The sequence below is a fragment of the Silene latifolia genome, chromosome 11 (assembly GCF_048544455.1).
Source record: "Silene latifolia isolate original U9 population chromosome 11, ASM4854445v1, whole genome shotgun sequence".
Lineage (NCBI taxonomy): Eukaryota > Viridiplantae > Streptophyta > Magnoliopsida > Caryophyllales > Caryophyllaceae > Silene > Silene latifolia.
Genome location: NC_133536.1, coordinates 21,670,730 through 21,681,758, shown reverse-complemented (window position 1 = coordinate 21,681,758; position 11,029 = coordinate 21,670,730). Strand labels below are relative to the sequence as shown.

The 11,029-nt window shown below is 40.0% G+C and overlaps 1 protein-coding gene across 1 annotated transcript; it reads right to left on the bottom strand.

The window, feature by feature from the left end:
- Positions 1 to 8,915: 8,915 nt before the first annotated feature.
- Positions 8,916 to 10,087, bottom strand: LOC141613076 (germin-like protein). Its single transcript, XM_074431813.1, has 2 exons — positions 9,777 to 10,087; positions 8,916 to 9,469 (listed from the first exon to the last, which is right to left on the bottom strand). Exons 1-2 carry the CDS (start codon positions 9,898 to 9,900, stop codon positions 8,916 to 8,918), a joined length of 678 nt encoding a protein of 225 aa, XP_074287914.1. The 5' UTR covers positions 9,901 to 10,087.
- Between the last annotated feature and the right edge of the window lie 942 nt (positions 10,088 to 11,029).

Below are 11,029 nucleotides of genomic sequence, written 5' to 3'. Positions count from 1 at the left end.
ATCAAATGAACTCGTATTTCGTTTCCAAAACCATAATTAACAATTGAACAAATCAACGGCAGCAAAACCATAATTGAAAATTGAAAAAACCAAATGAACTCGTTGTATGATAGTTTAACAAGGCAATAATTAACAAACAACAAGTAGAAAATCACTAAATAATAAATGGAAAAATACCTTATCAAAGAATGGCGGTTTGCAGGCGAGTTGGAATTAATTGGTGGAGATGAAAATGGCGAGTGGAGTTAATTGCGAGTTGAAATTAATTGGTGGATATGAAAATGGCGAGTGGAATTATCAGGACTGTGAAGAAAATAAACGGAAGATAAAATGACAGGAAATTGAGGGGGAAAACGTAAGTTGTTTTGAATTTTATGGGAAATGAGGAGGGAAATGATGAAAGACTGATGGTCTGATGGACATAACAGTAGCATGCATGGGGTAGTGGCCAAGAGGAGAGAGGTAATTCTAGAAATATATATATGTTGAAGGGTTTTAGTGCGCTTTTTTGTGTGCAATCTTGTCCATTGATTTGCTTCATCCAACAGCTCACATTAAGACTTATGGACTTAATATGATATAAGGGACTTAGTTGATCTCTTCTCTCTCTCTCTCTCTCTCTCTCTATATATATATATATATATATATATATATATATATATATATATATATATATATATATATATATATATATATATATATATAGCAGACCGCATCTCATTGTATAACCCTTGTTTAAGCTAAACAACTCTACTAAGTACACACAAAAGGATTAACATACAAGTATCCAAAGATCTGATGATTGAAACAATGTTAAACTCGAAAAGTTCTTGTAACAGTAATACTCGGCCGAGTATGAGTGATAACTCGGTCGAGTAAGCTCTACTCGGTCGAGTATAATAGTCTACTCGGTCGAGTAAGCTATACTCGGTCGAGTTTTCACGGGCAGAGAGCTTTTCCAGCAATGAAACATGATTCGCCCATAAACTATCCTACAACAAATTACGACTACCATACTGAATGCATGTCCAAGTCACACAAATCACCACCATAGTATGCTAAACAAGTAATGGACTTAAGGCCAAGTACAGTCATCCAAATAAAAGTACGGCAAGAACGATAAATATCCATAAAATCTGAAACGAGTCTAGAAAATACATGGAAAAGATCAAAGGCCAGGACCCTCCTCCATCACATTATCACCGCCTGCACCCGATGCTTCTACTCCCGAGGTACTAGCTCCCTGATAACCGGATGCTGAGTAGTTTCCACCTCCTAGCTGACTGCCATAGTTGGCTCCCCACGGTCCCACGAGACAGCCAAACTCGGTCTCCTCCGGTGGCCTCCAAAAGCTGGGATCCACTTCATAGCTATGGAAAACTCCCGTATCCACTCCAGATCCTCTCCACCAAACAGGCTGTGCCAGCATAGTCCCTATGACTTGATTAAGGGCCATCTCATGCATGTTGTGAAGCACCAATATGGTGGAGATCCGCTCGGTCAAATCGCTCACCTGCATCCTAGGGTCATACACTATGGGGTAGGGCGATTACTGCTGAGGATAGAAGTCCGGTGTGGAGTAAGAGGACTCAGTCTTAACCTGATCCACCCTAGACTGTCTGACTCTATGGCGCTCGCGAGGTGGGGGAGGAGGTTGTTGTCCCTCAGAAGTCACTGAAGGCTCGGGCAAGTCTAGGAGAAAGGTGGGGTCAATCAAATAGGACTGAGGTCCAGGTCTAGGCATGCCACCTACAGGCTCCCACTCAGCTAAGTGGTCAACAACGGGAAGACGGGCATAGTCGGGGAGTACCATCCACATAGATCCCTTCACCCTCCAGGCATAAGACCCATCAGCCATCTTCCTCAACCATCTGTTCTGACACCAATACGTGGCGTTCATGGTAGGCATAGTCTCAACATACTCATCCCCCGAGAGAGGTGGTGCCTCAAAATCTGTCAGACGCTGAGCTAAGTGGGTCATTATGGCCCCGCAAGCAATGTGACGGTTCAGGGACTGTGTCATGCGCTTAAGGTTGGAGCACACTATCCCCGAAGCACTATAGTAAAAGGGCTTCCTACGGTGCAGGTTCAGGAAAGACATCAACAGCATAACCTCATAAGAATTAAGCTTGCTCACATCATCTCTCAAGTACAACAGACAGGTCGTCATCCTAAGGAACATACGGAGGGACACGTGCTGAATATCATTAATCAACATAGCACTAGCACTAGGAGCAGGTCGGCCAGTCAAGTAAGGAAGATAAAGAGGTGCCCCACTATTCTTAGCCACATCGCTAAGATACCCCGTCCCCTCAGCCTCTAGGCCCAGGTGGCCAACAAACCCATCCAGGGTCAACTCATGGTCCTCGTTCATGAGGCGGAAGGAGACAGTTTTATCCTTCATGTCATAAACGAACGAGCTCAAAAACTCATAGGTCAAGTGAGGATAAGACTTCTTCCTCAAGTGGTACAACCCCTGCATTCCTAAGGTCTCAAGATATGGGTTATGTCCCTCTTAATTCCCAAGGTCTCCAAAATCTCGGGGTTCACACACCGAGTAGGTCGGAAAGGACGTTTCATCAAGGCTATGAAGGCCTTACGCTGTTTGAAATCAGAAAAGATTACCGATGGATCGGCTTCCACCGGTGGTACGACGGGTTCTTGACTTGACTGACCCGTCTCGAACTGAACATTGGCACGAGTCCTCTTGTTTGCGTTGCCTCTTGTGTTCGGCATACTGCGAAAATATAGGTTTTAGCAAAGACACTTTACACAAAATTTTGCCATAGATGGACTGTTTTTCTGACTTTATACAATTTTTAAGACGAAATTTTAAGGCGAAATTTTCTCACCCAAAACACCAAGTATTTTACTGAAAGACATCATTCTCAACATCAAGGGGCTTTGAAATAGCATGTTAAAACAAGAAAAGAGTGAAATTTTTTATTTGAACAAACCCTAGAAAATTCAAGAAGCGATTTAAGCCATGAAATTGCTCTAGTGACGACATAGACGGTGTGTAAAAGCAATTAAATCCAAGGAATTAGAAGAAAAGCTTGATTTCAGCCACACATGGTAGGGATTCGATGTTTGAACAAAATCATACCACAACTTTAATAATAAAGGAAGAAATTAATTTAAAACCTTACCTTAAAAGAAGTTTTGGCAAGTAATGAACAAGCAACCACCAAGAAATCACCCAAGAGCTTGAGAGATGAGGGACATGGAGGTTTAGAGGGAAGAAGAAGGAAGTATTGGAGGCGGAAATGAGAAAAGAAAAGGCGACATAGGGTTTTTGAATAGCCCGGCTGAGTCACGATAAAACCGTACTCGGTCGAGTATTGGGCTTACTCGGCCGAGTATGGACTACTCGGTCGAGTATTCGGAATACTCGGTCGAGTACGCAAGAACAGTAGCGATTCTAATCTGACAAGAATGAGCACTCGGTCGAGTACTAGTATACTCGGCCGAGTCTGGACTACTCGGTCGAGTATGCGTCTTTACTCGACCGAGTATCAAAGAGCAGGAACGAAATTTTGAATTTTAATGCACCTGCAAAACAATTAATATTGTTCGGAGTTCCGTGTAATCGGGCTCGTCACCGTTAGAGCTTGCTTCTACCACATACACACACCTCATACACAAATTATGCATATCCATTACCAATTCAATCAACGTTTCCACCTATATTCCCTGCTTCACTACCCCCACAATTACTTCACAACTCGTATGTATAATTCAACTAGTTACTACACCTGTAAGGACTAATATTTGTAGCCACAACATTACACATTTCGCAGTTCATCTTATACTCACATTAAGCAAGACGTTCGTGAAACATTAACCATTGTATGATGCAACCAATATTAAATAGATCATTCAACTTAACCTTACCATACACAGAAAAGTTCTACATTTCATCACTCCAAATAGCTATTCACAACTCAGCAACAATTCCCACAGATTTAAGACTTCATCACTACCATCGCTAATACATGCAAGACTCACATTGGTACATGTGATACAATTAACAGACATACTTAGCAAACATCTTTCAAACAACAATTCCTATCAACTACCCTTCCCAGTGGCTGGCTTAAGCACTATAGGGCCGTGATTTTGAAATGAGAGCGCCTACTCACCCAAAATCTAGCATCGGTTGGGGCTCCCAACGTACATACACCAGGTTCATTTTAATTCGACACCCTATATCCATTTGGTTCATTGGTTCAGGTTCCAAAATCGTCGGCTCTGATACCACTTTGTAACACCCCCGTACACCAGGATGCCTTACCAAGGGCCATCTCAGTGTATGAAGGTGTTACCATCTCGGTTGCCCAAGGTAGTAGATCAAATAGACAATAAAGAACATTTACAAGTTAATTATTTTAACACTTTACAACCAAAATACAAACTGGTTACAAGTGGTGACACAGACTATTATAGACTCATGCCTCTGCATATCTAGACCGGTAGCGTGATGACTCGGTTCCCTCCATGCCCAGCAGCAACAGATGAACTGTACCTACTAAGCCAACTGCTCACCATCCCCAAATGGATCACCACAATTTTGAAAACATAACATGAGGTCAGTACTGCATAATCAAGATAAGACAGATATGATAAGAATCCAACTAATCATTCACCATCTCCAGTCTCCCGATCTTATACAGTAACCGACTACACACCAAAGTGTGTAGCCCTGCCAGACTACCCATCGCAACAGGTAGCCTACGCCACCAGTGGGGGACCGCAGCCAATTCCCACCTAAATCCTGCTCATCAACGAGCGATAACCCTGTCCCTTAATGTGCACATCCCCTCCCGTGGCAGGTTCCACGGAGGGTGAACTAGGGCGTGAAGCCACTCCCGTAAGTGACTCCACCACAAACATCACAACAACATCACAATCACTACACCACAACCGCACCAACACTCCGACGATGATCAGCAAACAACCAATATACACAATACAACAAAGCATCTTAAATCAATTAGCCAGAAACTAAGTACCAAACCCTACCTCATTGCCAACCATGTAATGCATCCACATACAGCCAAGCAAGACTCCGAGATGAATCCTAATGACGCGGACCGACGGTGACTTGAACGACGACCACGCATACATCCTTCATATGCAAACCCTGTCTTTCCCATGGTTGAGGTGTAGGCTACATATATGAGAGTGTGTGAAGGTAGAGGTGATTGGTGAGAGAGAGATAGGCTAGGGTTAGAGGAAGAGAAACTGTCGAAAATGTGGAAATGAAATAAATCTTGCGAACCTGCATTTTTATATCAACGCGTCGACAGCAGCCATACTCGGTCGAGTACTCATATACTCGGCGGAGTAGGCTCTACTCGGTCGAGTATACACAACACTCAGCCGAGTAGTCCCTGCTAGGTCGAGTAAAGACTCTTGTAAGGTACCTATCCCAACCTAGTCTCTCACTTATCCCTTTCTAAGGTCTTTCCTGGTCAATGGGTCGGTCAAAAGAGTCCTTAAATATCTTGGGTATTACAGTCTTCCCCTCTTAAAAGAACTTCGTCCCCGAAGTTCAGCCCATTCATCTCAACAATGAGGTTAGCCACCTCAAAGACGTTCCATCTAGCATAGCGGCAAATATTATCCCCAAACCTTCATTATACAAGACAGCGATTATCACACAACTGGCCCTTAACCCCACTATATCACTAAAATCTTATTTGTACAAGATAGCGATTATCACACAACTGGCCCGTAACCCCACTATATCACTAAAATATTATTTGTACAAGACAACGATTATCATACAACTGGCCCGTAACCCCACTATATCACTAAAATCTTATTCTCTTGCCAGTTATGACACTTTACTTCACCAAAAGACAACATAGCATTTTAACTCACCACAAGACAACATAGCCGGAAGATGAACATACAACATAGCCGGAAAATGGTCATGGAAGACAAGCATATAAGGAAAGAAGGCTATGCACAAGAACTTTGTTGTAACTTTTATTAATATGGACACTTTTATATCGCCGCGATATGTTATATATTTTCGACAGTTTCTCTTCCTCTAACCCTAGCCTACCTCTCTCTCACCAATCCCTTTCTAAGGTCTTTCCTGGTCAATGGGTCGGTCAAAAGAGTCCTTAAATATCCTGAGTATTACAGATGTGCACATTAATGGCTGGAGTCACAGAGGGACTCGTGTGGTTGAGGCACGATGTCTGGCAGGGGATCCGGTTGGCTTCCGGACCCGGTATATCTGGGCGTGTCCCGGTACCTTTGTGTGAGGTGTGGTGTAGTGGACGTGTCCCGGTATTGGTATGGTGATTGCATAATCGAGTCTCATTGACATAAGTATGTCGCGTCTACACTTATCGAGTCATGTCTTATGTTTGTGTATTGAAACTAACGTTTGTTGTGTCCATGTAAATGTCACCTATTTTCGGGGTGGCCTGTATCGATCCATATGATTTTTCCGATCATATGGGGAGCAGTTGTTTACAGGTAAGCCTTGGTAGCATGCGGGAGAAGGGACGAGCCGTGATGGCATTCGAGTCGAGCATAATTGATTAGATTAGTTTAGTAGCCATGAGTTGTATTATTCATTTCATTTGTTCATTCATTTATGTTTATGTAATCCACTAAATATTTCATTTATATTAATTGTTTCTTAATTGCAACTCCGGTTTCACCGCCTTGGAAAACCGAGAAGGTAACATTTCCCAATTACCTTGGCCGGGTAAGAAAGGGGTGTTACAAAATGGTATCAGAGCTTCGATTTTAGAACCCAAAACGAATGAACCAAATTGAACCTAGGTGTGTCTAATGAAATGAACCCGACATGAGTACAATAGGAGATCGGTTTTGGATGAGTGGGCGCGCTCATATCAAAACTAGTGCTTATTGCCTCAGTTGGTCACTACGTGGGTGGTTATAAGTAAGGGTGAACGATATAGACATTGTTGTGTGATTGCATGAATGATATGATTATTGTTGGACTCTTACGTGTTATGAGTTTCGCATGTGTATGGTAAGATACAGAAAATTTGATGAGTGAATTTACATGTCATGACACCTTTTGGAAGATGATAATTCCATTCTCTTGATTCATACCGTGTATTTATCTAACACTTGATAGTGCTACCGTTAGTATATAAATTGTGATCGTTTTGGTAGAGTTAGTGCTAGTATAGATGTAGTAGATAAAGAACGGCGATGTTGATGTCGCATGAGCTAACTCGGGATGAGTCACCGATAGACGGTGCACTTGTATTGTCTTGCAGGAAACCCATCGATAAGATTTTATTGAGACTTTAGACCCAACGAAATAACTTGACCGAGTGCGAGTACCAACTCGACCGAGTAAGCAAGCACTCGACCGAGTGGACCCAATTCCAGGATGTAATACATTCTTGAAAAAACCGTCACTCGACCGAGTGGGTCTTCCACTCGACCGAGTAAAGTCGTATTCGACCGAGTGAGTTCACACGGGTTGGACTACACGGCTAAAAGCCTTTATCTCCTCCATTTTTCATTCTTATCTTCATATCTTCATCTCTTTCTTCAGCAAAAGTTCCCCAAAAACCTCCATTGTTGTTCTATTTTGCTTGGAATTCATCTTATTACTCCACTCGACCGAGTGGACCCAATTTGAGTTTTCTTTAAATCTACTCTAAAATCTTTTGAGTTTTGTTAATTAGTTGTTTATTTTGCTTAATTCATGATACTAGTAAGCTTTTTACACCAAAATTATTGATAAAAATCAAATATTTGTGATGAAATTTTGTCCACTATTGATGAACTCGAAAATGGTGTTCTTGAGTCAATGATAGAATTTTGGTGATTGTTGTTGTGTAGAATTGGACAACAAAGACTTAACTTTTGTTGTCATGAATGGATCTTGTTTAATATGTGAAAATTTCGTCTTAAATTTCCGAATTTTAGACAAGTTATGCCCAAATTTTGATTTATCATGAGTAAAACTTAGTTTAATTGCCTTATAAGACTACTATCTTGGTTGATAATGTAGTATGTGGTCCCAAAATAAAACCGATTTCGTCTTAAAAACTTGGGTGAAATTTTCCAACTTCTCTTAAAACTCCATGAACAATGCATTTTTATGTCTTAAGGTTGATTTTACTATGGTTGTGGGATTGTGAATTTTACCATTGTTACTATCTCATGGAATAAAATTTACGAAAAGTGAAATGAAATACACTTGAGTTTATAACGTGGGTGCATAGAATTGCACTAAATGTACTTGAATTTATTAAGATAAGATTGTAACTAGTTACTTTAGGGTTTATGTTTAAGTCCATTCACTTGTAACTTTGCATTGATACTTGTGAAAATCGCCTTATATAAATGTGAGTGTAATGTCGAATGGATAAAAAGATCTACAGCATAGGTTCAAATCCAAAAAAAAAAAAGTTTGCAGCATAGACAAGTAACTGCCGACATCAGGTTTATATAAGTAACATACCAAATTAAGAACAACAAAGTGGACGTGCCGGAGTGGTTATCGGGCATGACTAGAAATCATGTGGGCTTTGCCCGCGCAGGTTCTTTAAGCTTGTTTAATGCTTATCTGTTGGACTTATTGTATGTTTTCATTTCTTGACGATAGTTATAGTTTAAAGGCTGTATGTTGGCTATATGCGTTCATTTTGTGACTTTGTCCATGACTACAATTATCGAGAAAAAGAATCATTTAGAAAACATATGCATACGTGTGTATGTAAATTCAAACACGTACTAAATTATTCCGTATTATATATCTCAATATTTCTTACTCCGCACTTGGTATATTTGTTAACACATCGAATTACTATATATTTGAGTATTGTTATTTATTACAATATTAATCCAAACTTAGATAGTATGACTATATAATGATGGTGCCTTGTACGTAGTCGATACTTAAATTAAGAGCTCGTCCCAAAGTGAGACTGAAGGAACTTGACCACGTTGGCATCCAACTGGAAGGCCTTGGCTAGAACATCGACCGAGATAGGTGGCTGTGCTCCAAACACCGCGTTGGCGATTGTCACAACTCCGGGGTTTTGGCTGCTCAACCCAGCAATAGCCACAGCTGGGCAATTACCAACATTAAACTGAAAGTGAACGAGGCCCTGTGGAAACACGAAAACATCTCCTTTGTTTAACACCTTAGTGAACAGTTTGTTTCCTCCGTTTGGAAGGTTGGATGTCACAAACCCGACATAGAGGGTTCCTTCCAAGACGGTCAAGACTTCAGTGGCACGAGGGTGGGTGTGGGGTGGATTGAGTCCGTAAGGTGCAAAGTCAATCCTAGCCAACGATATACCAAGGGTGTTGAGACCAGGTACTTGCATTGCTGTAACCATTGTGACATTGACTCCCAAGTTGTTGGGCTTCCCGGGTACGTCTAGCCCTTTGTAGAAAAAATCGTCGGGTGTTGCTTCCATTGGATTCTTGCAAAAAAGGCCATTCACAAACACTACATAGAAATAAACTTTAGTGGGAAATTCAAGTACGAATGAAATATTCAATTATTGAAAAGATAATATAACTGATATTTAATCTCTAGAAAATTAAGGAGAAAAATGTATTTATGCATGCAATGATCGCTGCTATATATGGAACTCATATGAATGGTCTATGTTATGCTTCATAATTTTTCGAAGTACTATTATGCTATGATGTATCACAGTATATGTCAAAAACTTGTACGTCAAAATTGAAAATAAACGACTTGAATAAAATTGGACGAGATTAACAGAAACATATTAAGGGAGAAGACGTACGTGCTTCCTTAGGGTCTTTAACTCCGACGCAAAAATCTTGAAGTTGGGTGGGATCAGTAGCATAAGCCACAAAGGAAGTTAAGGCCATAAGTGCCAGAACAACAAAGGTGTTATGGTTCGCCATTCTTGGTGTTATAAGCTTTGTAGTTATTGCTATATTTAGCTTTGAAAGGAAGAAGTTATTGAGAAGTTTGGATAATAATTTGCATGGGTAAAATGACCTATTTATAGTTGATTATAGAAGTTAAAACTGTTGTTAATTTGAAGTGGTCATGACTCATGCACATATAGAATTGGCAAGGTCGTATGTTGTAACTTATTATTGACATGTTCAAACTTTGTAACCTAATTAACTTTATTTCGTTTTGTTTAAAATATTTGATATTGTATCCCCTTGGATTTTCACACGTTATATACCAATTTTTGATGATTTGATTCAATAAACTTTTTAGAATTTTGATGTGAGAATTAGTCCTTAATGATAGTTGGTAAAGACTCGGGACTTTGGGCAAGTAATTTTGACAATTTTATTGACGACTGTGTCTCATTTTTTGGCAACATATGTTATTCTAAACTAGGTAATACTAAGATAGATACGGACAAGCTATGTTCTTTGTTGTTGTCAAAAAAAAATAAAAAATAGATAGATACAAACACGTGACTCGATATCTCAGGATATTTAGTACACGGGACAAGTTATTTAAATTTAATAGAATATATATTTTATATTTTTATAGTCATAAACGTACTATTTTATTTCTGTAAAAATATTTGATATTAAATTTAAATTAAGTGAACTATAACTCATTCTCGTTTCCCACCCAAACTCATCATCTAATCAGTCTCTTCCGACATCTCATTTCTCGTCTAAAGAACACCATCCACCCCCAATTCTACTCATTTTCCCACAATAAAACAACGCACACTATTTACCTTAAATTCAATTTCATCCCGTTTGAAAATGTGTCCAAAATGTGTTCAAATACCATGGACACATGCCCAAATAAATAAAGTTAGACACGACTTTATAGGTGTTCGACACGTTTAGGCGTGTGTTCCACGATATATCGAATACAGGACGACTGATTAAAAGGAGTATTCGTGCTACCTAATCACAGAATATGACCCAACAAACTTCACATCAATATTTGGACGGGCTATGAGTTCTATAAATGACGCTACCATGTAGGCTCGATAACTTGGACGTCAATTGGGATGTTAATAGTATGTCGGAAAATTGACCTTAGGCTTTA

Bases quoted from the DNA above. Each gene is read 5' to 3' on its own strand.
- LOC141613076 (XM_074431813.1), bottom strand. From the start codon at position 9,900: ATGGCGAACCATAACACCTTTGTTGTTCTGGCACTTATGGCCTTAACT. The intron at 9,470-9,776 runs GTACGTCTTCTC...ATTTCTATGTAG, and splicing joins TAAAGACCCTAAGGAAGCAC to TGTTTGTGAATGGCCTTTTT.